Genomic DNA, 27,697 nt, shown 5'->3' with positions numbered 1-27,697 from the left:
CTGCAGAGACCGGAGCCACGTGCGCGGCCGTAGATGTCCCTTGCCATTCGGGTCCCCGGGGGCTCCTGTCGGGTCTCTGTGGGTGTTTGTCCCTCCGCGGGGCGCTCCCGGGTTGCTGTGGGGTCTCTGTGGGTGTTTGTCCCTCCGCGGGGCGCTCCCGGGTTGCTCTCGGGTCTCTGTGGGTGTTTCGCGGTGCGGGCGGTGCCGCGGGGCGCTGCCGGGCCGGGGCTGCAGGGCGGAGGCGCGGCCGCCAGGGGGCGCTGCTGCTCGCGCGGCGCGGGGCGGGCGCACCTGGCGCGCGGGGCCGCGGGTCCCGGCCCGCTCCACGGACACGGAGCGGGAGCGGGACCGGCCCGCCCGCCGCCGCTCCGGGGACACCCACAGCCCGCCGGCATGCAGCCCTAGGGGGAGCTGCCGTGGAGGTGAGTCCTGCGCGCCGCGCTTCTCGCGCCAGTTCCCCTTTTTATTAATAAAGAAAAAGAAAAAAAAAAAACAAAAACCCGGAGAAAAAGAAAAGTTCGTCCCTTCTCGGGCCGCCGCGCGCGGGACGGGCCAGAGCTGCGGCTGCTGCCTCATCGCTCCCGGGGCTCCGGGCGGGCGGAGGGACCCCGCGGTGCCGCTGGCGCCGCGGCGCTCCCGAGGGGCTCCGGGCAGGGACCGCCGCAGCTCCGGCTCTGGTCCCGGTGCCGCTGTCCCGGTGCCGCTGGCTCGGAGCGGATGCTCGGGGCTGGATCCCTCCGTAGCGGCGCGGCCGCTCCAGCGCTCCCCGGACTGAGCCCTGCTGCTGTTGGAAGCGCCGGGAATGATTTCTGTCACGAAGGGGGGAATCCCGGTTGGTACCGAGGGTTTCTCAGCCTCGCGAACTCGTCGGGGGCTTCCCGGGAAAAGTGTTACTGCTGGGGATTTAAATTAAAAGCACTGGAGCATTTTCCTTGCGGGATGATGCGGCGCGGCGGAGTCTGCTGAAGCGGTGCCGGTGCTTTGGAGGCTTGGCTGCTCTGAGTTACTGTGGTGGGTGTTGGACTTGAAACCTCTGCCTGTGAAAGTTCCGTGACAATAAAGCTGCTCTGGTTTCCTTTGGAGTCCGATGGAAATCCGCTGAAGGGCACTAAACACTTCTGAAGTGGCTTGGATGCAGCCGCTGTTTTCAGAGAGCCTGTGCCTGGACTGCTGTCTCTGCTAGGATTCAAAGAATCAAAAGTTTCTGGTGGAAAATGCTGTAAGCTGCGGTTTCTCAGAGTTGTAGCAAGGTTTGTGTACTTTTGGCGATTTCCGTGCCTGTTGTGTTAACGCTCAAACTTGGGTTTGTACCGCGAGGGGAAACCTATCGTGGCAGGAGCCAGCCGTTTGTAGCGCTCCTCGGCAGTGTTTATAGTCTCTAATTTATACTCCCTGAGTTTTTACCCTGATTATTTAAAAAACAATAACAGACTTTTAGCGTCTGTGTAAGGTTTGTGGATGCTACAATATCACTACCAGAGTGCAGGTGGCTTTGAGGTTTTCCAGGGGTTTTTAGCGGCGGGGGCAGGCGGGGTGAGCTGCGGTGGGCTGGGGGAAGGGCAGTGTGCCCAGGTGCTGTGTGAGTCCGTGGCTGTTGCATTCACACCTGAGACTGGCTCTCATTCGCCCTAAACGCTCCCGTCCGTGCCGGAAAGGGGACGTTGATCCTCATCAGGGTTAAAGCTCTGCAGCTGCGTGCCTGTCTGTGTGTCCGTAGGAGCAGGTGGATCCTGCCCTGCCCCTGAGCAGCGCACGGGGAGGAGGTTCCCTCCGGAGGCAGGAGAGGCCAGCCCCGGTGGGGACATGGAAAGGTGCCTGGAAAGCCCTGCCCGTGCCAGAGCCGAGGCGGGAGGTGAGTGTGGGGTGGGAGCTGAGTGAGACATGGCTTTGCAGTAGAGTGACTGCAGAGGGGGCATGCAGGGATTTGGGGTTTGGGCTCCCTCAGCCAGCGGGGTGCAATGCATGTGCAGTGCGCAGGAGAGGTGAGAGTTGGGGCAGGTCACCGAGGCACTGGCAGTGGCCTTTGGGGCTGAGCCTGTGATCTATCAGGGGCTGTGACTGGCGATGTGCAGGGCGGCTGCCTGAGAAATTACTGAGGATCGCATCCTTCTGAGGATGTGTCTCTGGGCACAGGAGACCCTTGCAGTGGGAGGACGGGGCTTGGGCCGACCTCCCTGCCGAGTGCCGGTGTTGCTAGGCAGCAGCTTGCACCTCCAGCGTGCTCCAGATCCGAGCCTGCGAGGGGAGACCTGCCCCTCCTGAACCAAAGCTTTCTAGCTGCTGACCAGGCTGGAAAGTCCAGATCCTGTGGGTGTGCATGCACTTCTTGCTTGCTCCTGGCTATTGGCAAGGGGTTCAGCTGGGGGGGGTTCAGGGTTGTTAGCTGACAGCAACACTTTATACTCACCCACCTACTTGGGCTGCAGGCGAGCCCAGGAGAGAGATAAAGATGAATCTTTGGATGTTCAATTTGTAAGGCTTAAAGAGTTCTCTGCAGAGCACCTTTTTTCTTTCCCAGTACCGGGAAGCTCATTGGAGGTTTGTCTTCAACTTGTGTGGTGATTGATGCTTTAGCAGTTAAAGGGGAGGGGGAGGGAGAAGGGGGGAAGGAAGGCCAGGTGTGCCACATTAATGCACTGAGCCAGCATGAGTCAATTTTAGTGGATGCCACACAACTGCTGCAGCCTCAGTGCACGAATGGCATCAGCCAGTGCTGTCTGAACTGCTCTGTATCTCACAGAGCACTGGAAAGCCTTTTCATTTTCAGAGCTGCCAGTCTGGTGGCTGCACTTTGAAGCAGTGCAGTAGCTGAAGCTGTTGGAAACTAGCAGGGGTGGGACTGACCACTCTCCAAACAGAAGTCAGATCAAAAAGGAGCCTGAAAGGGTCAGGAGGGATTCATAGGCTGGTGTGGTGAAGGTGAGTTCCGCAGAAAGGCAGTTCTTGTGGCACAGATCACTTCTAACCAGGCAGGAATTGGTGGTGTAGGAGAAGGAGGAGGAAAATTCCTGGTTTGATGGAGGCTGGAGGCTTGGGCCTCAGGAGAACCTGGACTTGGCAGCCTTAAGCCTGGCTGGGGCTGCAGAGGAGTGTGGAAGTGGAGACAGTAGGAGCACCCTTGCTGCTCTAGGGATCTCTGGGTGTTGAGCTGTGCCACTGTGGGGTAAGCCTGAGCCATGGAGGGTTTAGGAGTGGGTTTGTCTGGAGGGGTCAGGCAGCTGCTGGGGGCAGTGTGTGTGTGAGGAGCCCAGCAGAGAGGCTGAGAGGCTGCTGGAGAGCCAGGAGGAGGGAATGGGGACAGCATGTGAGACTTGTACCTCTTGGGATGCTCTGCCTGCCTCAGGAGGGCAGGAGCATCCAGGCTGTCTGGATGGGGTGTTCCTGCAACGGAATTTGGTTGGTTTGCATATGTAGGGTAATTTTTTTCTGTGACTGTTCTCAGCTGTTTCCTGAGGAGAGAAGAATACGTGTTACAGTAATCACTTCAAGCTATGGAGAACAGTGTCTCCTATGTGGCATTTGGAAGGGGGAGGCTGCTCAAAACTTGCTGTGCTCAGGGTTGTGATGCTCTTGTGGGACCAGAGGTGGAGGAGAAGTTCCAAGGAGGATGTGCAGCTTGTGATCCTGCTGGCTGAAGTGGGAAGTTGCTAGGGATGGCTGGGGCAGGTGCCTTGACCTGGGTGTCTGGGGGAAAAGGCTGAGAAGTTGTACTCCCTGTGAGGAGTGCAAATAAAGCATTTATAGTGTATGGACTTTTCCTGCTCTTTGAAACATTCTTGCTCCTCAAGCTGAAAATATCAAGGGATGCTAAATTGTGAGCAATTGTTAAACAGCCTTAAAGAGCTGTATGGGAAACTGTGTCTGCTCTTCATTTCTAAGCCTTCCTCAAACAATGAGAGTCTGAGCTATTTATCAGGAGCTTTTTTAGTGCTGGAAGGGAAAGTGAGCATTTAAAGTGTATCACAAAATAAAGAGGCACTTTAAGAGGCAATTTGCTTTTCAGGATGTCCAACTAAAAATAAATCTTTCTTTAAACAGCCTTGAAAAGAAAACAGAGAGAAAAGACCTTGCCCTTGCTGAGAATAAGGAAAAATCTTTTTGCTGGCTTTGGTGAGGGTTTCCTCTGGCATCTGGTACTAGATCCAGGTAAACCCTCTTGGAACTGGTGGAGAGCTGAGGGATGTGTTATATTCAGTAACAAAGCTGGTGAGACAGAGAGACTGTGTGTTAGAAACTTCTGTAGGGATTTTGGCTAATCCTTTCCACCTTAAAAGCACTACAGAGAGTTCCTTCCACCCCTCTTTTCTTTGTTTATGTAACAGTTAATTAACAAGGATGTCTCTTTGGCAAAGCAATTTCAGGGCACATAAAATATGTATTTTACTCTTATTTTGGCTGCATCAGAACAAAACTCGATTGTTTTCAAGATTTCCATAAAATGTGTCAAAATAGCATTCTATAAGCAGTTTCTCATGGTTCTCAAATTCTGGGGGATGTTGTTTCCTTGCTTACTTAATTATATTTTTATTTTCACTCAGACAAATATGTGTGAAGTCCAGTCTCTGGTTATGTAAGGAGAAAAAAAATCCCCATCAAGAATCTGTTTATCACTTTAAGGAGCAGCGATGATGCTGAGTTCAGTGAAAGCAACTTGCCTCTGCTGACAGCCAAGTGCCATGTCTGGCTTCTCTGGGACTGTTTCCTAAGTGGAAAACTGTAGATGAGTGTTTTATAAGGAGCCTGACAGCTGGTATGTCATCTTTTCCTGTTAATTCTGTCTTCTTTGAGCATCATGAATTAGTTAGGAAAGCGTGTGGCCGTGGATGAGATCAAGGAATGTATTTCTAAGCACATCACAGGCAGAGCTGTGTTCTCACAGAGCCTGTTTCATTAAGGTGCAGGAGTGAGCTTGGACCAGACTTGCCATGAATAGTGCAAATACTGTTATTCTGTTAATATTGCAGAGCTATGAGCGTGTGTAAGAGCAGGGATAATGTCAATACTGCTGACAGTTACAGCTGTAGTCTCTGCTGTGTGGCCATGGAAAGAGGCCTGTTTTAAAGGCTCTGTAAAAGCAGGGAACATTTCAGCATGCAGATGGCAGCCCAGTCTAAAATCTAGTTCTGTTTGTACTGAGCAACTCTGTAAGGAGCCTTGAGGAGCACAAGGGGAGCAAGAGAAGTGGTGTGGGGGGGGGGAAAGAGGAGGGATATGCTATCTTTCAGGATTCAGACCTCCCTTTGAACTGTCTCTCTCCATTTTTAATAGCTTTTCTGCAAAAGCTGCTTGGGGAGCAGGGTTAGAATGGGTATGAAAGAAGCAAAGCATCTAATCTTTTGGCTTAATAATGCCCTGGTGTAGGCAGCTGCAAAGTGGACAGACTTCCTTATTGATATAAGAGCAGAGAGCAGTGAGTGAAATAGGTGTGGGTGAGAATGGTCCCTTCTCATCTCTTTTAATCTGAAATGTCTTCTGCTTTTGTAGTTGAGGCTCTACAGAGAGGACCTGTGATCGCTGGCAGGGCTGTCTAAAGCAGCCAGGAGAAAACAGCCCTGACCTGAGCAGTGCTGTTTGTTCTGGGTGTCAGCAACTGAGCAGCTGGAGTCAAGTGCTGCCATGGTTTTTCTGGAATTTACAGGGTTTATCAGTGTATCTGAAACCTACCAGCAACTTGGTTTATTTCACTCAAGAGCTCTGAATAGCAAGAGTCAGAGTCCTTTTTTTCCTGTGCAGGGCTTCTCCACAGCCCAGGGCAGCCTGGCTGGGCTGGGTCTGAGTAGTCCCTGAGCCTGTCTCAGCCCAGAAGAAATTTGCCATCCTGGCATGGTGCCCAGCAACCTTGTCAGCTTTGAGAAGCATACGTGGTCACCCTTGGCTGGGGCTCCTCTCTGCCCTCAATGGCTGTGGTGACTGCTGCACCTCGCTCTGCACTGGGAACCTCCTGCTGTACCTGCATCAATTCCAGCGCTTAGGCTGATTCAAGGCGATTCTTAAAATCTCTCCCCTTTCCTCAGTGCTAGTGTACATGTTTAGCTTTCCAAGTGTAGATTGTCTTCCCATTTTCTTCTCTCCCCCAGTGGGTTTTTCTGTAAGCTTTTAAGCACTTCTGCAAGGTGGTGAGAGGCTAAGACCCACTCTGTAAACTTTTCCTCTGAGTCTTTACATTTCCTACAGTACTTCATGTTGCCTGAAGTACTGTATTGATTAAACCACAATCTGCAGGAGTAAATATATGTAGAATATTAATAGCTTCTACTCTAGGGGGAAAAAAAGGCTGTAAATTAATTGATCCATTATGTTGACCTCATAAACCATGAGGGCTTGCAGTACAGCTGTAATCCTCCTCCCACAACATGTATTTCACTTTGAATGTCTGTAGAAGGTCTGGGCTAGTCAAACTTAAAAGCTGTGATACTGGACACATCTGTCTATCTGTCTTATCTATCTATCTGTCTTAGGATATGTAGTTAGAATATTGCAATGTTAAGGCTGAACAATAGTTCTCACTAGAATCCAGGGTAGTGCTGCATCAGTACATCACTGATGGTGCAGCTGGGTATGAGGCTTAAACAGTAGCTAACTTTCCCACTCCTATGCCAATCTCGTTCCTCCTTACAGTTGCTTTCTGTGTTTCCAAGTGCAAGAGGTGTTGCAATGAGGGGTGAGTACGATTCAGGGATTTAAAATCTGATTCGAAGATATAATGAACTGCAATTCTGTGTGAGTTGCTCAGGGAATCGAGGTCAGTGTGTGGTGTGAGCTGATAGAACTCCATCTGCTAATCAGTGCTGTTAGTCCTAGTTCTGGTTTACAAACCTGTTAAGATGGGCTGCTTGGGTTTTTATTGAATTGGCAGCAATTTAGATGTGTGTGTACATTGTATACTCATCACTCTCTGTGGTGTTTGATGCTACAAATATTGTAATCTTTATCTATATTCAGAATATTTCAGGGGATTTTCCCATTTCCTACCCCTTTTTTTTTTTCATAAATGAGCACTATTTTAGGCAGCTATTGGATCAGAAAATTCTTGTAAGAAAATGTTCTTGTGTTAATGCATGCAGGGTTTTCTCTACAGGGCAAGCCAGCAGTTTATTCGGTGTTGAGTCTGACTGGCACTTTACCATAGCTAGAATCACTTCTACAACTCTGCAGCCAGACATATTAATAAGGGAAGTTAATGGGGTGTTTGCAATCCACAGTAATTTTCTTTTGTGCTTGGCACTGAAGCCCATTTTTTTTGTTTCTGTGTTACACTGTGAGATTATTTTTGAAACTTTAAGATTCTGCACTTGTTGTCTTCTACAGTTCCATTTGGAAGATATTTAACCTTTTAGTGGAGGCATTAAAATATTTTCAAAAAAACCCTGTGTATTAACACCAAAGGATGTTTCTTCTGAAATAACTAGTAAGATTCTGAGTTTATTCCTTTCACATCACAGAAGACCTGTGAGTTTTAGGTTTTTATTCCTTTAACCCAGACATCCAGCCTTTAGAGAAGTCATTACAGATAAGTATTATAACCTTGTCAGTATTTGGCTGTGGGTTCCATTTGCTTTGTCAGGACAAGACCTTGCTTTTTCCTTGTTGTATTACTGTCATGTGGGTGATACACTGCTGAGCCAGTAATAATCCCAGACAGTTTAGATGTTGTCTTTTTGTTGCTGTTTATTTCCAGTTTGTGTAACACAAACACTGTGTTGAGCATGTTTCCCTCATGTCTCAGTGTTAGAGACAAATTTTAGGAGGAAGCGCTCTGGAATGAGCATCTCCTCTAAAGAGAAAGGAGAGTTATTGAAGCCCTTTCTTCTGCCAGTGAGAGAAATGGATACCATGAGATGAAAATGAAAAAAACTAAAACTGTTTATTTGCAAAGCAAGATATCTGCAAAGCACAGGAAAAAAAATGGGACCTCCCATCTCAGCCCCACCTCTCCACATGGCTGAGAGGCAAAGATGGAGGCTGCCCTTCTTTGTCTCTGGGAAGGGAGGAGAAAAGGGTTCACAGCAGCTGGGAACCGCTTGGATTTCTGCCATGGGTCTCCTCCTCACAGCAGCCAAAGTTGGTGGATTTTTGTCCTTTCTTGTGTTGGTTCAGCTCCTCTGAGGACTCAGGTTCCGGGTGGTCCCACTGGATCCCTGATGGGCTGAAAACAAAAACAAACCCCAAACAGTTCAAGGGAAAAACCCAGCCAAAATTGAAAAGTCGCCAAAAGGATTCCCGGTACAGCCTCCAGGTTGGAGTAAGGGAAAGGAAAAAAACTTCTGGCATAAAATCACCCTCAGACTCCTCATTTTAAAATTTATCTTTACGTTTCACCTGAACAAGGAGAATTAGGCAGATGTGAGTTTAGTTAAGGACCTGAGAGGTCCAGTGGAGAATTCAGTCCTGCAAGACAAATGGTGAATGCACACTGCCTTGTAGAATTAATGCTCCTTGTGTATTTAGACAACTTAAGTGGCTGGTTATGGTGGTGAAGATGCACAATGAATTAGGCAAAATGAAATATTCTTTGATGCTCATTGAGCAGCAGAGCGAAGAACACTGCATGACCCATATCAAGTAGAGCTGAAGAGACATTATTTGAGCTAGCATGCATCTCTGATCTTGAGTATTTTATCTCTGATCTTGAGCATTTTTTCTTTACGTTTGAGGTATCAACAAAAGGGAACTGGTGCCCATTGTGGATTGCTTCCAACCAAAATATTATATAGGCTGAAAATCTTTTAGTAATGAACAGCTCAATGTGGTATGTTGGCAAAAGAGAAGACCTGAGAGTGAGTTCATATTAAAATTTAAAGCCTTAAAAAGTGGGCTGGGGAAATGGTTTGAAAAGAAATGAACAGGACTCACCATCTAGCCTACTGTAAAAACAATGAAAGAATTACTGTTGCCATTTCATCCTTTGTGTGTGGGGTGAAAACAGTGCGCTGGGGAAATGGTTTGAAAAGAAATGAACAGGACTCACCATCTAGCCTACTGTAAAAACAATGAAAGAATTACTGTTGCCATTTCATCCTTTGTGTGTGGGGTGAAAACGGTAATTTATTTTTGTGAGATATCTGAGCAACAAAACCTGACAATTGGAAATCACTAAAGAGGTGGGTCGCTGTTTTTAATGAGTGCCTTCTGCATCACAGCTTCTGTGGAGAAACCAGAACCTACAGAGCCTCGTGGTGTGTCAGCAAATCTCAGCCTGAGCACAGACGTGTGCCTGAGTGCACAGGCACTGCTTCTCCTTTCTTGTTTTCTTTCAGAAAGGAGCACTGCATGAACAAAGCTTGTGGTACAAATTAGAGCAAAGCTAAATTATATTTAAAGCGTGAACTTGGGAATCTCAGTGCTGGAATTTGTGCAAAATATGAATGCTCTGATTTTCTTCCTGTTTCTAAAAGCCTCCTTCTAACCTTGTCCCTTGAAGTTCCTTTGAGTCCCAGAAGACACATGAGCTGAAGGGGTGCTGGAAAGACAGCAGGCAGTACATGAAGGAAATGGGAATACAGCAATTTCCCAAGCTCTGTTTCCTGAGGATTTGGGTGGAAGAAATAAATTGTTCAAAAAAGAGATGAAGTGTGTTAGGCAGGATATGGGAGTCAGGGTGGTTTTTGTTAGAAGAACAAAATTTGTGCTGCCTTGCAGCCTGGACCCCTTGTATTTTTGGGTGCCTACAGGACACTGTGACAGTTGCCTGACGTCAGGTCTGTGGCACAAATGGGTGAAGAGGGAAGGAGAGACCTTATTGGCAGTGCAGTGGTGAAGAATTCAGTTGTCACACCTTGCTGCTCCTACACTTCTCCCTCTGATAGCAGCAACCTCCCTTTGCTTACCTGGATTCAAATACAACCTGGCTGGTCACAACAGGGCTTGCACTACTGACTTTTCCTTCTCTGTCAACAAGCACTTCATTCTGTGTCTCTCTTCCCTCCTCTCAATGATTTTGGGCAAGTTGGGTGTAATTGGTATTTCTATGTCCTTATTGAGTGAGATGTCTTCAGTCTTCTGGGAATGGCATGAACTTGGTTCCCCTGTTCTGAGGCATATCCAGTAAAGCTGTGACATTCTTGTTACAGCTGTGAGCCCCATCTCACACCTGCTTGGAGTTTGCAGCATCAGAGTAAGTGGTTCCTCAGGGAAATGCTGCTCAGTGCCTGTGAGGGGAAAGTTCTGTCAAATGGCAAAATCAGCCCTTGCTTGCAGGGAAGTGGCATTGGACTCTGGCTGGTTTATTCTATCTTGTGTTTTGTTCACGTTCTTCATCAGACCATGGCCATCCACTCCACATTGATTCCCAGGAGCCTGGCCCAGGGCTGGCTGGGGTCTGGGGTCCATCCCACGGCCTGACAGGTGGGTGAGTGGCTCTGAGGAGGGAGTTGAGACCAGTCCCGTTGGGTGAGTCTTGGCACACGCGGCTCCAGAAATCTGAACAAATTTAGAAACTTAGTCTTCAACGAATACAACCTTCCTTCTTCTGGCTGCTGGACATTCTTCTTGGGGAAACACAGCTTATTTTGTATCTTGTGCCCTTTGTTAACCTTAATGTTTAAAAGCAGCCATCTCAGATAGGGCAGTTTGAGCAGCCTGGGTGTCTGTGGCTGGCTGCTGTCCCAGGACAGACAGAGCTGACCCACTGTCACTGTGACAGATCCCACTGCCTGCTGGAATCCCTGCCATGGTGGAGTGACACTCAGACTCTGATGTGTGTTTTCATGCCAGCCTCAGCGGAGCTGTGTCACACGTGACAGGCTGAGGCTTTGGGCTTTATTATGAATGACTGGGTGGTGCTGTGGTTTCTTGCCCTTTTGCTGCTCTATTTTCCTGATTTGTGGAGGTACAGAGACTGACTGCCTTGGTGAGGATAGGGCTTCAAAAAGTACAACTCCTATCAGTGCTGACAGAACCAAGAATTTTCTGCTCTGCCTAGCATTAATATTGGTTGGCAGAACTTGCTTTGAATTTTTAAATGTATTTAATGCAGCCTAGCTTGTTTGGGGTGGAGATGTACAGACCCACATGAAGAAGGACCTAGGAATTCCATATTTCAGCTGTAATTACTGAGGGGGAAAAATGGAGAAACTAATTTGTAAAGCTATACTTGAAAATCATTCTAGCATAACATCATCATTACAATTATCTGTCAAAAGATTTAGTTCAATTACTTCTTTTTAAGCTCTCTTGTCAAGATGGCCTTACTGGTTTCAGGATTGTGTTACTCCAAGGAGAGGTCAAGGAAGAGTGAATGCTAATTCTGTCATTAACCACTGTCAGACAGCCTTCAGTGTGTATTTTTTCTTGAAAATACCTTAGCATTGTTACTGTGAGGAATCAATAGGCATAAAGTGCCATAGAATTCAGAGAGGGGAAAAAAATCCGCTGCCTGTTTATAGGTTGTAGTACAGTAAGGTGAGAGGAAGAGAACTTCAGTTTAAAGTGGTAATTTTGAAATAATTGAATAGCAGCACAATTCCTGTAGTGTAAAAGATTACACGGGCTTACTTACATTTTCTTCACAAAATGATAGGCCAGTAATAAAATTACAAGGAAAGAATATTTGATGTAATAAACTCAAATTAAACTGAACAAGCGTCAGTGAACAGCAGGACATTGCAACCTCTTGCTGCTTTGTAAATGCTCAGAGCTGGAGGGGTCTGGGCTCTTTCTGGATTTGGGGATTTGAGACCTCTGAGTGAGCTGGGTGGGCAGAGGTCTTACAGCATTTATGGGAGGATTCTGTTCACTGGCCTCAGCTTTGACTGCTATTGCTGATAGTTTTGTGCATTTCTGTTTAATTGAAACTGCTGTAAAATGTGTGCTGAATCTTTTGGTGTAAATGATATCTTCACAGTGATTTAGATGGCTGCCAGGTTTATCTGATAATAAGGGTCCTGATCTAAAGTCTGTGTCTTATATGGAGATGAATTCCTGGAGCTTAAATGTATCAGGCCACTTGAAGGCCCATGACTTCAAGCTAAGCATAGACTTGAGGACTCTAGCTTATAATTAAGCATCTTTCTTTGAGAGAGATGGGCTTTGAATTCAGATTTGTTCTACCTGTTTTTAAGTGCAGAGAAGGAACCTCAGTTTGCTTTTGCTATCTTTTCTCTAATGGCCTGGTACTTGTAAATGGAAACAGAATTAATTCCAGTAATTATATAAAATTAAAAATAAAATTCTAAAGTAGATTTTCCCCTTTTCTTTTTTAATGTACATAACATAAAGTAAATAGTAAACTTAACAGGTGAGACTCTTGAAACCTACATTCATTGATTTCTGAATTTTGTTCACCTTTCTTTACCTCATTGTATAGGAGAAATTTCTGGAACAGCATTAATTGTAGGCATTGTAGGAGTTTTTACAGTGCCACCAGTGGGAAAGTAAGGTTGCTAAGAGAGATTGTATGAACTATTCTTTTCCTGAATAATATGATTTTTTTTTTTTAAGTGTGTGGCCTGTTTGTATGAGACAAAGCTAGTTATGGCCATCAGGGTTTTCCCATAACATAGAAAATAAATAAGTAACACACAAAAATCTGCTAGATTGGACTCATACTACTTCAAATAAACTGTTGCATCTTGTGATTTTTTTCTTTGAGAGCAAAATGATATTTTGAGGTGTCATTTAAAAAAACCCAACCCTTTTGTGTGATAGTAAGAGGTAAATCGTTCATACATGGTTACTTTGAGCTGTTGTGTTTTCCTACTCCTGCCTAAACATAAACTGAGAAGTTGTTACATTAAGCCATTGTCCTGTTGTGGTTCTTTGAGAAGTGTTTAACTGTAGCTGCTGCTTTGTTGTAGTGAAAAGCTGTGATTCAGACTTTGTTCTATGTTTGCATTTCAGCTGCCACAGAAAGTGAAAGATGAAGCCTCTTGTTTTCTTGGTTCTTGTGATCTGTACTGTAGTCAGCATGAATTTGAAGCTAGTGTCAAAGAGAAATTCTGGTAAGTCACAGAAAATTATTTTTACTTTTGGATCTGGACCTCATGCTTATGCAATCAAGCATTTTAGATGGCTGCATTTTGTTTTGCATATGTACTACTTGTTCTGTTCTGCCAGAAAAAGCAGAAAGTCATAACTGGTATGGTTTGCTTAGTAAATGAAAGCTGTTTGAATATGTCCTTCTGTTTTCTTTTGTTAAAAAAATAAAAAGAAAATGTTGATTAGATTGAAACTTCAACCAGAGGTATTACAAAGATGATAATGACTTTGGCATTGTGGCATTGTTCTAACATCCAATGTTTTACTCATGCTGAGGAATTTTCTTACCTGTGGATTTGGTCTGTGGTAAGTTTTAGGTCTGGATGATTTTTTGTATGTTGAAAGGTCATCTTTGAAAATGTTATGCTGGTCTGACATGTGATCATATATAGGGTTAACTGGGAAGAACTCTCCTGAGTAGATAATCTCTGATTATTCTGTCAGTGAAAGAGAGTAGAAGTTGGTTCATGTTTACATCTGCTTTTGAAACCTTCTAGCAGTAACAAAACCCTTCAAAGAGGCATTAGAATCTCTCCTTCCAGGGTAGACAGCTCCTCTGGATAATGGTTATCTGTACTTGAGCCTGAAGTGATGTCTGCTGCATGCAGCTTTGCCCTCTCAAAGAAGTGACTTCATGAGACTGTTTGTATTTCCCAAGTAATGTGGGGGGATAGAATGTAGGAAAATAAAGATAGTGCAGAAGGTAATCTCACCTCTGAGGAGTTGCAGCTGTACTAATCACCAAAGATTAGCAACAGGCCTGCCCTTAACAGGCCACAGCTGTGTCCAGTAAGGATGATGGCTATAAAAGAGTGGGTGAGGAGGCAGTTGCAGTTTGTTGGCTGTGCTGTGAGGAAGGAGTCAGAGCTGCAAGGAGATGCCCATGACAAATCACTGAGAAGGTATGGGAGCTTTGCAATAAGATGACAACAAAGTAAGTTGTGAGTTTAGGAGGCATTGGGCAAAGAAGTAGTGTTGTGCTACACAGGGCTGTGTGTAAGGGTCAATGCTGCACTTTGAAACTTTTGATGGCACGTTGTTTTCCCACACTGTGTGCTATGCTTAAATGTGTGAGGGCTTCCACTGATCCTGCTGTCCTCCAAGTATTCAGTATTTTCAGCATTGCAGGTACAAACAGAAATTACTGGCTTCAGTTGGTGTGGCTTGTGTTAAGTTTAATTTCTGCACTTCTTGAGAACAGAGGAGAAAAGTTTTGGGCTGTCCATTAAAAAGAATTGCATGTCACATTCTAGGCTGGGAAGTGTTACTCTGGGAGCTGCCAGGTGCTGGGCTGAGTTCTTCTGTTGGTATGGAAAGTGTAAATGGAGGTTGCTAAACTGAACCAGCCTTTGGTTGTGGTTATTGTGCCCAGAGCCCAGTTTGTGCTGTGAGAGCAGTCGGGAATATTGGGGTTTGGTTACAGTGCAATCCTGGTCTAAGCTCTGCTAAGGGTGATGGTGTTCCCGTTCTCCAAAGCTGCTGTCAGTGGCCTGGATGGAAACCCCCTGTGAGATGCACGACCAGTGCCTGAGCAGCCTCTGTTCACTGATGCCAGGCAGCAGCACCTGGCTGCAAGCACGGGTCTGTGCAATTCTTTGCCAGGAGCACACAACTGTGGAAGTGGCATGCTGGTGGCTGTAGCATTTGTTCAGCTGGTAGTTTACCTTTAATTAGATTTACATTTTTAAAATCTGCTTTCTTTGACTCTGCAGAACTTCAACTCTTGTGGTTACAGCAGCTGTTGACAGTGTCAATTTAGGTTCAGTACTGGTGGGAAAAATGCTTTAATATGTTAGACTGCCTCTTGCTAAATATAACCCACTAGTGAATAGGTGGTTCTTTTTCATTTCATTTGATTGTGGCAGTATGTGTTGAGAATAAGATGAAGAGGAAAAATTGCACATAAAGTAAAATTATAGTTTATTTGCAAGTCCATAATCATGTAGTTGGCTTTCACCTTCAGCACTCATTCTGGTTGCTGCATGCACCAAACTATTTATTTTTTTTTATTTTTTTTCCCCACTACATTGTGTGTGAAATAATTTTCTGTTCCTTTGATATCAGCACTTGGAGTAAAACTAATAATTTGACTCCTTTTCTGAAAGGCCTTTACATTTGAAGGATTGCTATTTGATTGCTTGGGGCTTCACTAAATGTTATATGTTGTGAAGAAGAGATGTTCCAGCAAGTTCTGAACGTTAACTGTTGGTATAGGGTATAGTTTTAGTGGAAGATCAGAGACAGTGGGTGGATGCAGACAGGCAAATGCACAAAGAAACAATGTCAGCATATTTTATTTTCCATAGGGTGACAGTAGCTCTAATAGGCTGGTGCTGGGATTCAGAGTTGGTGGTTTGTTTGTGGGTTGTTTTTTTTTTTTTTGTTTTGTTTTTTTTTTGTTTTTTTTTTGTTTTTTTTTTCACTGATGTCTTGATGGAGGAGAGTGGAAAGGGGAAATGAATGTGATGGTTATTTGTGGGCAGCTGCACTGCAGTGTAAACTGGAAACAGGAATAGGGTTTTTTTTTAGCTGTAGATTAGAGCTGAGCTGGGGGAGAGAATGAGGGGCCCAAAGGATGCTCTGGGGACAGGATCTCTGCAGCAGAGTCTGGATGGGCATTGTAGTCTTGGGTCTTGCTGGCTGTTGGTGTGGGGATGTCTGTTCCTGGTGAGCATCCTCAAAAGGGGAAGGGAAATTGTGCAGACAGTTGTGTGGAGCAGTGTGAAGCAGTGCATGGAAGGTGCTGACACTGATGAGAAAGACAGATTTGGGCTACTAGAACAATAAACCAGCAAAATTGGTGCCTTTGCTGACTTATGTAGACTGGCATTTGTTCTAAGCAATGCATAGAATTATTGCATGAATGACCAGAATTGTGATTAGTGTCAAGTACAAGAGCAATTATGGAGTTGACTGGCATGTGTGTAATATCACATAATGGAATGTATCTTGTTTAAGGGGTAGGGAGGCTCTAAAGAGGAGCAAGGAGAAGGTGAGGTGGTGTTGTCAGGTAATACAAAGGCATCACTCAACTGCTTTAAAGGTGAAACTGGAGCTGTCTTAAAGAGAGGAAAGGTTTGGCTAGGAAACCTCTTCAGACGCTGGTGCAGAAATTCTCCTTCAAAGTTAAGGAATGGGAACCCAAGGGGAGAAAATTGAGGATGAGAGCTCCAGACAGCAAGTGCAGGGAGTAACAGGGGCTGGACAGGCAAGAGTCATCAAAGAGGGGTCAGGAGTGGAAGGTCTAAGATGTTAAACAGAAGGTGATGAAATGGTGCTCCAGCTGCAAGCATAGAACTGTAGTTTGCTGCAGAAACAATCCTCATGGAAGGGAATAGAAAAACAGAACTGAAAGATTTTTCTTGTGTACTTTACTTGCCCTTTGTTACAGATTTAGGAGTCCATATTTCCTATTTGGAAAAGAGAAGCAGGGATGCTCATGAAGACTGCAAATAGATTTAGAGTACCCTGCAACGCCGCAAAAATGACAGAGAAACTTGTAGCAAGACAAATTTGGCTGCTTCTCACTTGAGATGTGGAGCCAAAATAATTTAAATGGGTGAGCTAATTTAATTATGCTCATCAAATTCTTCTTTGGAGGCAGCAACTTCCCAATGTTCCAGAAGAAATCTGTCATGTCTACAGAGTAAAGATTGCTGTTTGTGGTGGGAACAGAATAGTTTGCCTCAAGCATCTGTGTGAGTGTAATGTTGATTTAAGTTTCACAGGCATTTCTTAATATTAAGAAGCATTTTTGAAAACTGCAGGTCATCCTTTTTTGCCTGCTTTAAGAAGTAAAACTAAGCAAACAGCAAATGTGGGGACTGCAGCTTTAGTAATAGTCTAGGAAGGGTATTTTACAGGTGTAGGTTATACAAATGAATTGAAGATGTGGGAGTTGCTAGGTTCCCAGCTGATAGGTGATTTCCTTTTAATCGGATTAAGTGACTTTTCCCAAAGCCTTTGTTTATACAATGCTTTGAATAATCACAGCAGGGAATATAATACCAATTTAAAATCATGGCATTTTTTAAAGCAAAAGATTTTTCAGATTATAGATTCTGTTTGACTTACTAGACATAATTCCATTAGTGAATAATTGATGACATTTATTTTTGCTATATTATTTGCTGAGCTGAAATCCCTGTCTGAGCATGCTAGAGCTCTGGAGGGCATGCCAGCCTTATGTGGAGGAGCAGGGGCAGACATGCCCAGGGTTTCTGTGTGGCTGCAGGGCATTTAGAAGCCTTTCTGCAGGTTAACACCTGAGCTTAGCTGGCTCAGGTTTGGCATGGTGCATCAATGGGGAGCAAAGACACACGGACCTCCTTCTTGCTCGCTCTGAAGAAAATAGTTTATTGCAATAAACCAGGCCTTTTTATGTTCTAAACTGAACCAAACCAAGCAGGCCTGGCTGCCTGCCCCCACGGTGTCCCTGCTCACGGGTCCCTCTGCCCAAGCAGCTTTCTCACCCCACGGTGTCCGCGCGTCTCAGCAGCCACTGCCCCACGCACAGGGTGAGCACAGCCCAGCTGTGCAGCCTGTCCTCTGTTATAGAACCCACCCTGCACCTCACTGTTAGCTGAGCCTTCCCCAGAGTGCTTGTGGTGAGCAAGGCTGAACTGAATTCAATAGGATTTCTTATGTCCCACAGCATGGGTATGTCCTCCAGCTACAGTCATGTCTTCTTCTCTCCTCTGTCAGATGGATTTGCTGTGGGATTCCATCCTTCCTTCACCTCCTGTTTACCTTGGGACCATCCAAAAGGCCTTCATGCCATAGGAGCAAGTGTATCTCTGATCCTCCACCCACTTTATCACCCTCTACCTGCATCTGACTTTATCACTGTTGGCTTATGAGAGAGAAGGCTTGACTTGGCGCTGGGTCTTGCTGTGTATGGACATAGCCAAATTGTCTTAAATTCTCACTGATATTGCAGTGCCTTTTAACACATTAGTTTAAAACCTACTGGCTTGATATTGCAGTGCCTTTTAAATGTCATGCAGCTGACTTACTCTGGTCTGCTATAGATGTTTCAGAGACCTTCACTTTCCTGTGACTGTCACTGCCTGTGCCTACGATTTCTGTCTGTTCCCTTCTGTGAAGATCAGTCTTCCTGTGTTGCCTGACCACTTTGGCCACAGAAACTGTGGCATACACAGAAGTGGAGGTGTTGGTACTGCAGAGATAACTCATGGATTTGTGCCTGGAGTGGGATATTCTGCATGAGCATAACTCTGAAGTCCATTGTTCCTGTGGGAGTGGGCCAGAGGAGCTGCTGGATGTGTGCTCACACTTGCCATTTGCTTTAGTTTGCAGTTGCATCTGCCTGAAGAGCTGACTTCTGACCCTGATGTAAAATTCATGGCCATGAGCCCTCCTGTGTCTGAGATACGAGCGATGCAAAAGAGGCTTTTGACTTTTGCTGCCTGCAAATGCTGTGCAGGCAGAGGAGACGGGAGCTTGGCAGCGCTCATCAGTGCATGCTGATCTCCTGCTTTTCCCAGAAGATGTTAAGTTATTCACAGCTCCAGCAAACAAAGTCAGAATCACTGCTGTTCTAAGCTGTCATTAGTGCAGGAAAGTGCAGCCTCTCCTGCATCAGCTGTGTCTGCTCACGGGTTCATGGCTGCTCTCCATCTGTTCTGTTTGGATCAGTGGGAAGAAGGAGCTGGGCTCCTGTGCTCGGTCAGGTCTCGGGGGGCTGCCAGAAAGTCAGCTCTGAAACTCTGGTTGCACCCCATTACAGGGGTCTCAGCCTTAATTTCTTCTCCTCTAGACAGAAAATGGCATTGCAGCTGGACTGAGCTGTCTGGAGGACAGCTGGCAGCATTTATACAGCCTGTGTGCAGGCGGGGAGGAAGGGACATGTACCAGAGGAGCAAGAAGGGAAATAAACAATCTGCTAGAAGTTTGGGGTTTTTTTAGTTACCTCAACTTGACAAGGTTTAAATTTTGAACTTAGTTAAGCATTCAAATTTTTAGCTATTGCACACATTTAAAATGAGTTCATATATAATTTAAGCAATTAAAATATGGAGCTGTTACTTAAATATTAAAGCAAGATTCCTTCCCAAAAGGGAAACCTTTTGTATTTGAATAAAATAAATGAACAGTTAAATTGTTTCAAGCCAAGTAATCACAAAGGGAAAGTCTGAAGTTCCCAAATACCTTTTTTATGTTTTAAAGTGCAGTATTTTGGATGTTACTCTTGCATGTGTCTGGGGGATGTGCTGGTGTTTAGACCTCCAGTAACCGTGTGCACAGTTCAAATGTTTGTTAGGGCTTGAAACATGATAGTACTATTATTTTTTTGACTTCCCATGTTCTAGTGGTACTTTTTTACCTGAGCAGCATTTTTTAAAGTTTCATGGGACTGTTGATGTTTTCAGTAAACATCTGCTATCATGGTATTTCATATGAGTGCTTTTTGTCTCTAATGATTACTTCATAGTTATTCCCACTTTACAGATGGCATAAAATCAGCAAGAGAGAAAACTGTATTAAGGTTGCCCAGCACACTCAAAGTGATGCAGAGAATAACACATAAATTAAATGTTTCCCTCTGTTTTGTTGTGTTACTAATGCCTTAGGCAAGGACAAGGAAAGCAGTCTTGTCTTCTGAAAAAAATTTGAGGCTAAATAGGCATGTGCATAAAATGTGCTTCTATGTCCTTGGATACATGGGATAGAGAAAAGCTTCTTTAATTTCTGTTATTTTTCAGTAGAAAATAGAAAAAATGTGTCAGCTAGAAATGGAAGAGGAAAAGAAGGAGAGATACTTGGTTATACCAGGTTTTGTGCACTAGTTTTAGGCTTAGAAATTTTGCCTTTGAACATTACAAGTCTGTCGTGTATTGGCTGTCCTTCCAGTGAGGAGTGGGGCACAAGAAGAGGAAGAACCACTTAACACTGTGAAATGACACATGGAGTACCTGAGGAGCCTCAAGCCCAGGAGGTGCCAGTCACATCTCCTGGGTTACCAAGTTTATAGCGGCCTCTGAGTGTGTCTGCTGCTCTGACCTAAAGAGCATTTGCTGCTCCTGAGCTGCTGGGGCTCTGCAGGCTCAGCCACTCTGGGCTCCCTCTGTGCTGCCCTTAGATTCTCAGCACTACCAGGAACCTGCAGCTCTGTCCTCAGATGAGTGAGTAGCCTAAAACACCTTTGTCCAAGGACACCTCAGTGTATAGTCTAACCAGATGTTCATGTTTATTTAAAGAAATGAAGGTACTTTCATCACTCTGTACAAATACACATAAAATTTGAGGGCAAAGTTGTTTCACAGATTTTTTGAGATTTTATTTATTTTTTAATATTTGAGATTTACTTTTCTGGTATGTTGAAGATAGAATTGACTCATTATTTGTGAAGACTGATGTTAATATAGCAGATCAGATTTTTCACAAGACAGCAAGTGTTGTTTGTTCTTGAATTTAAGCATTATGGTTTTGTTTCAGTGGCACTCTTGATGCACGCTGTGATCCTTATTTGGATCAATGTGCAGAGTCACTTCATGCACCTTTATGCTGTCTTACATGTTCAGAAAAATATATGTATTGGGTGGCTTGGAAGGAGAGGTGTAATGTGAGACACAATCATTGATGTCCTTGAGTTATTGGTAAAATGCAGAAATATAATCACATTCTACAGAATGGAGCTCATCAGAATTTCTTTTCCGGTGACACAATTTCATTTTGAACAATAAATTCCCTGAGACTGTTACATTTGATAATCAATGGAAAAGTGCTGGAATGTGAATCAAAGGCAGGGTTACTCCCAGGCTCTGTAGCCCTGGAGCTGACAGCAGCACGTTGCCATCTCTCAGGTGGGTGTCAGCAGAAGCTGGAAGAGGAACACAGAGTGGTCAGACCTCCTCCACTCTTTGTGGGATTCCCTGAAGCATTTTCCTGTGTCAAATTCCTCAGGTTTAGTGCAGAGGAGGAATGAAAACAGTGAGAGCCCTTTAGTGGAGCCAGGTGATCCTGCAGCTTCCTTGGCTTCATGCTGGGGTGGATCTGTGGCCATCAGCTCTGCTCTCTGCAAGTCCTCCCTGCTAAAGAGCCTCCTTCAGCACCTGCCTCTTCCTCTGTTGTTGCAGGCTCCTGTTGCAGAGCATGTTTTGCTGAGAAAATCAACTACCTTTCAGGTGTTTCTAAAACACCTGCTTGTTCTGGTAATTGTGGTTTAGAAAAGAAAGTTTGAAACTTAAGCCAAGAAAGGAATTATTAAAAATTGGAGCTATTGAATGTATTATTTGTTTTTGTTGTGACCTTGAAAATCTTGCCCTATTATATAAAGGCAGAGAGGTGTGAATAATGGTGTGGGCTTAGACATAAGGAAGGAAATTAGGATGTGCATCACTGATGACACATTGGATATAGTATTTCCATTCAAAATGACATCTGTAATTTTAGGGAAATGGGGAACTACAGTGGAAATGCACTTAGGAGTAGAGTGTTTCAGCTTTATTGGAGCAGATTGAAAGCTGAAGCTTTTTGGCTGACTTCTGATATAGGTCAACATAATTCCTATTTGCTGTGACTTTACATCATATTATTTACAGCATTATGATTTTTTTCATCTGTATTGGATGATTAAATTTGCTCTTTACCACTCAGTGTTTATTGCAAAGGGTTTTGTTCCAACTGTACAACATAACTTCTGACTTACTGCATGAGAGATAAAACCTAAATCCAATGACCTGGGATGTCTGGCTGCAACTGCTGTGGACTTTACACAGGGAGACAGCTTTATTGAGGAGGAAAGATTCATTATTACATCCCATTTTACAAGTGTCTACAAATGAACTGTTCCATTTGCTGTCCTTCATGAAGAGCTGCAATTGATGGTTTTCTCTGAAGGATACAGATCCCATGTGAACAGATTCAGAATTCTGTTGTGTGAAGTCACTTGCAGAATGTGTCACCAACTTGCTTCATGTTGTAGTAAGGGAGACTCCTGATGAGCTGTAGTAATTAGTTGTCTTTTGGAAAAATATCCGTTTGGTTTTTTTTTTTCCCCAGAAGTGAAATGCTGGGTAACTTGGTCATGAGAACTTAGATAATACAAATTCCACAATGTGATTGTAGAATGGCTTGGTACTGTCACACACAGATGAAATGTTCCATGAAGTCTCTTACTGGTGGGTAGATATGGTCATCCTCAAGAAAGGGAAGTGGTTTGGTTTTGCTGGTGGCTGCTGGGTAAAGATGACCTCTAGAATATTTTCACAGCTGCAATTGGCATGTTTTTCATGTTTATGCAAGACAAGTGCATCCTTTCCTGCACATAGGGTTGCCCCTTCAGAATGATAATGTGTAATATACTTATAAAAATCAGATCTGCTTTAATAGTTTTATTCTGCAGATAATGCACAGCTTTCATCAGTGTAGTTACTTGGATAATTTAATGCTTCTTCCATGCTTTATTATGGTGCTTTCCAACAGGGAGCTGTAAAAGGTAATTTTGATCTCCTTAAACTTTGTATAGATTATTAAGAAATATTTTCTTAATGGCAGAAGAGGGAATTCTATTTCTGCATAATCTAAAAGCCCCTTAAGACCCACCTTTCAAAATCACATCAAACATTAGGGAAGGGATGGGAGCAGTCAGAGTGGTCAGGTCTCCACTCTTTGTGGGAGCTCCACAGCTGTGCAGCATTTGGTGACACTCAGGGTCTGGTGTTTCCAGCTGGATGGGAGGTGAGAGGGGGTAAAACCATCACTGGTGCTGTGTAAGCATGGGACTGGCTCTTCCACTCTGTCCTTTGAGATGCCATGAAAGGTATTTTTGTGGCCCAAACACTTTATGGGAAGGGAGGTGGCTGAACTGTCTCTTCTCAAGGTCCTGTTCCCTGGCTCAGCTGCACTGGGGTGCAGCCCCTTCTGGGGTGGTCTCAGCAGGTTCTTCCACAGTTCTGTCCCACACATTTGGACATTGGGTTTGGGCTCTGCTCTAGGGAGCTGGACTGGGTTGGGTCATGTTCCATGTTCCTCTCTTTTATTTTCTTCTTTGAGAAACTTTAGAGTAGGATATGCTGTAATATGCCAGGAGAATTAACCAGAGGAAGCATCTATGTAAAGTGAGAGAGGAGCTCATTAATTGCCTAAAAATTAGGCAGTTTCCATCTGAGTAATTGGTGTTGGCTGGCTGGCCAGCCTTCCACAGTCTAAGAAGTAGCTCATTAGTAGAATACACACAGATGGCACTGTGCTCTGAGGTACTTAAAATACACAGGCAGAGAGCTGTGTTAATAAGGCAAACCTGTCCTTAGCCTCTGTGACTGAGTTTGCTACAAGCAGCAGAGGGAATGGTGTCATTTGGTAAATATTATTAGGCAAATGCATTTCCATAAATTTATTTAGTTTTCAGGGGTTTTTTTCCTGCAGATAACAGATTATGATAAATACTCAGAGTAATTTATGGTTTCTGGAAAAATTCTATTGCAATAATAGACTTAGCATAACTGCTTCATTTCTTCAGTAGCTGATTTACCCATATAATTGCCTAGAGGGGGAGATGTTTCCAGAGCCCAATTTTTATTTGGAATATATATAGATTCTTTTTGCTCTCTGTTCTTTTGCTATGCAGGTTGTTAACAGTTAATTCAAAGTAAGACTTTTTCTTAAGTTGAGTCCTTTCTACAAATGTTAATGGATAACAAGTAAGGAGCTACCCATCTGGGAAGGTGGTAAATGCAGGACCTGGAGAGGCTCTGACACTGCTGGGGTGGGCAGGGGCTCTGTGGTGTCCTCCCAAACACATTGCCTGTGCCACTGGGGCTGCACAGCCCTGGAGAGGGGACAGCCCTGCTGTGGGGCTGACTCAGGGGTGATAATAAGCATGGCTTCATTTCCAAATGCTGGGCTTTCCCTCTGCTCCTCATCCCATGTGCCCCTTGAATTGAGAACTCTTCCATCCCTACTCTGGGCAGTCTCCTTTTGCCAGAGCAGGGTCGGAGCCCATCTTAAAATTAGTGCAGTTGACTATGAGCAGCGAGACACTTTCCTCACCCCTTCTGCAAATTCCGAAGCATATTGACTTGTGTTTGAGGCTTTGACCATTAAGACTGGGCTGGGGGAGCAATGGACTTCCTTGGATAACCATTCTTTCCCAAACAGTCTGAGCTTGGTTTCCTGTGTAGTTACATTTTGTTCAAAGGTGATTTTTCTATCAGTGCTTGCATGTCATTGTCATGAACTATGACAAATTCTTTCTGATGAAATAATTTAATGTTTCCCTTGTTGATGCTCTGCAAGCACTTTGTTGCATTTTCAGCCAATGTAATTTATGTTGCTTCTTTGCTCTGTTTCTCATTTCTCATAGATTGGATGTCTGTTATTAGAGCATGTGCTGGTGTTGTTCAACCTCAGCTTGATTAGTCTGCATTGCTCTGTGTGTGTAAGGTACAGAGCCACTTTGGTAGATCTTTTGGGGTTCATTTTTGTATTTTTGGAGTATATTTTAGCAATACTGGCTGGACCAGGTAACCCAGGAACACATGTAATTTGTAAAGAATAATTTAATAGTTGCATGCAACTGTTGTGAATGATGCTGTTCCTCCCTGAGATATAGTGCTATTCATTTTAAATCCTGCTTTAGGCTTAGGTTAGATCCTTTGTAGCATGCATGGTTTCCACAGCCTGCACTGAAGGGAGCAGACTGTAATGAAACAGATTGTTTTATGGAACTCAAATATTTGAACCTGAAAACTTTGAAGAAACAATGGAATATACTTATTGGGCCAATGGGATTCAGTGTTTCCAAGGTCGTTTAAAGGCTGTGAGTAGGAATGCAACTTAGAGGTGTATGGAGAGATGGGAGCATGGGATAGATGTGATACAGGAAGGATTTTTGCAAGGATGTGTGTAAAAGAGTCAGGCTTTGGAAGAGAAATCTGAAAATATTTACTGGGTTATAGATTTGGCTTGAATGGAGAAGTGGGGTTTACAAGGACAGGAAACCACTGAGTGACACCATTTCCAGGGAAATTTCAGGAGTTTGGTTGCAGTGGAATTCCATAAACTGTTCAAAGTGGCAGTGTATGCAGTTCTGAAAGCAAGAAGGGCTTTTAACTGATTATGTTGAAAAAGGAAGAGCAGTATTCATTTTAGCTTTCAAATTTCAAGGTAATTTGATAGGGTTTACAAGTAACCCTAGGCTGTGGGTTTTTTCCCCTGCCATAAAGCTATTGACTTTGGTGGAATTAAACTAGAAATTAGAAAACTCCACTGCAAAGCAATGTGATTGTTTCTCCCTTCTGTGTGCCAAGCTTCTGCTTATTTAGTGTGATTCTGCAAAAACATCCATTGATTTTGGTTATTTAGCAGCTAATTACCTCATAGCCCACAGGATCAAGCAGCAGAGCTGCTTATTTAGCCTATAACAACAATTCTCATTGTGGTGCCCAGTTGTGCTGGCACTTGCTGCAGGGAACCCCCCCCCCCTCTGTCCTGGTGAGGTGTCAGCAGAAAGGTCCCCTCTGGACAGCAGCTGCCATTTAGGCAGTGAGCACCTGATGGGTGTGCTTATTCTGTAATTGTGAACCCTTTTTAAGCTGATTTTTTTCCTGTTGGTGTAATTTGATGTGTGCCACAAGTTGCTGAGGTGAGAGCACAAGCTGGAGGAAAGCAAGGTATCAGTGGAAGACTCTGACAGGTCCCTCTCCTGCTTCCACCTCAGGCATTGCAGTGGGTAAAGTGGAGAGAAAAATACAGATGTGTCAGAGTGAATCCCCAGGAAGAATCTTTGCCTCTTCTAGGCAGTGCCATGATGAAAATTATGCTGCATTGCATTCTGCAGGGAGCTGGCTCTTCATTAAAATACAAGTCAAGCATGACAATATGGTAGCATGTCAAGAAGTGTAGCAGCAGGAATTCCCCCAAAATGACACCTTGGCTGTAGTTTGGCTAAACACACAACAAATTGTTTAGTGCAGGCTGAATTCAGATGTGCTGTGCAGATTCCTTCAGTGCATCCACTTCAAAAGCCCTCTAATGCTAATCCATTTGGATACCACAGTATTGTTTCCAAATACAAAATCTGAATTTTAATTGCAGTTTTGTGGTTTGCAAGAGAAAAGTAATACATAACTGCTGTTGTGTCAAAGACAAATCCTTTGGGGAGATTGCAATTCCTCTAACATCTTTAAGATTCTCAGCAGCAAATCAATACATTTCTCAATAACAATTATCCTTGGAAGCCTTCCAATTAGATATGATATGAAGAAACAAAGCTGTGGTGGTCTCCAGCTGAGCATTGCCTGTGAAACTGCCTTTGCAACTTGAAAGCTAAATGAAATTGTAAAACAGAACTTGACTGTATCAGTAGGCAGCTATCTTTTGTCAAGTACATATGGGGATAAAATAATCTCTCAGGCTGGAATTGTTGACTCATTTAAACTAAATTCCCATGAATTGGCATCATCTCTCTTCTGTATTTGACTGGAGCTCTTGAGTGCTTCAGCTGTATGAAGGACGAGCAATACTTTAGTAATGCTAATTGGAGGGCTATAGCCTGTCCTAAAGTGGTCTTTGAACATAGTGATAATGATAAAATATTAATGTCTCAGAACATTAATTAAGATTACTTACAGACATTGGGATCACTTTGTACAGAAGAGCAGAAATACTGCAATTCCTGGAAGGGCTATTTAAAAAAAATTCAGAAGCAAAACTATATTACTGATATTATTTGTGATTAACTTTTAATGGACTTGTGGTGATTTGAGTGGCTAAGAGCTACACTATGGGTCAAGATTGCTTGGTAATTCTTCCACTGTGAATTAGACAGTCCTTGCCTGACTGAATGCAAAATTAACTTAATTCTGCAGGAAAATACATGGGATTGCCTGGGCATGTCTTAGTGGCCATGTCAGTTCTGGCTTGTTCAGTTTGCAGCAGCAAATATATATATATATATATATATATATATATATATATGTCTGTAATAGGTGTATTTAGAGACACCTCTTGGACAAGAAGTTTGTTGGGATGCAAGAACCCAGTGCTGTGTACTGAGTGTTTGTGTTTTAGTTTTTGGAGCACTGTGGTTGGATGTTGCTAAAATGGCAGCAGTGTGTACATCTGGCTGTATAAGGCAAATGGGGGAATACTCATAAATAGCTAGGAAAAAAATTGGTTTTGTTTCAAACAAATTCACTCTGCTCAAACATGAGTGTGTGAATGATGTCTCTACCAAAAATGCTGTTAAGTCTGCGTTGTTAGGAGGAATAAGACTGGAAATATCCATAGTCTGCTGTCATCACTGTGGCTGTGGAGAACCAGGGAAGGCCAGTAACAGCTTTTTGCCAGATATATTCCTCAAAAAACTCTTGGAGACCAAGGCTGCAAAACAGACATCTAGAAGCCAGGTTGTAGTACCTTCTTCAAGCAATTTTATGTGAACTAAATAGAATGAAATCAATGTGGGAGCAAGGGATTTTTAATAAGATATGAGAAATCAGGTTCATGCGTTCAGCAACCACAGAAAAATAATTTTATCTTAATTTCTGTTATAAGTTTTTGTCCTGTATTTAGTCATCTAGTCTGCCTTTGGTTTCAGCTTTCACAGTTTGACTTCAAGTCCATGTAGCTTGCATTGCTAGCTGGCAAAGTAAAATGTGGCAGCCTCCTACAGACATTAAAGGATCCCTAAGTCAAGAAGGATTAATGAAGTCTCTGGGTGAGACTGTAGATTATGGCTGCTTTCTTCCACAGTCTT

The 27,697-nt window shown here is 44.0% G+C and overlaps 1 protein-coding gene across 4 annotated transcripts in view; it reads left to right on the top strand.

The window, feature by feature from the left end:
* Positions 1-283: 283 nt before the first annotated feature.
* Positions 284-27,697, top strand: part of IL1RAPL2 (interleukin 1 receptor accessory protein like 2) — a 333,678-nt gene continuing 306,264 nt past the window's right edge. For 2 of the 4 annotated variants that reach the window (XM_059482909.1, XM_059482907.1), the window contains exons 1-2: positions 1,078-1,250; positions 12,838-12,938. In XM_059482909.1, the coding sequence (XP_059338892.1) occupies positions 12,857-12,938 (82 nt within the window). In that variant the 5' untranslated portion in view covers positions 1,078-1,250; positions 12,838-12,856. Of the gene's footprint in view, positions 423-1,077; positions 1,251-12,837; positions 12,939-27,697 lie in introns of those variants that run through there. The other 2 variants (XM_059482910.1, XM_059482908.1) reach the window with 2 other exon arrangements.

Source organism: Ammospiza nelsoni, chromosome 15 (genome assembly GCF_027579445.1).
Source record: "Ammospiza nelsoni isolate bAmmNel1 chromosome 15, bAmmNel1.pri, whole genome shotgun sequence".
Lineage (NCBI taxonomy): Eukaryota > Metazoa > Chordata > Aves > Passeriformes > Passerellidae > Ammospiza > Ammospiza nelsoni.
This window is presented reverse-complemented; position numbering and strand designations above follow the sequence as displayed.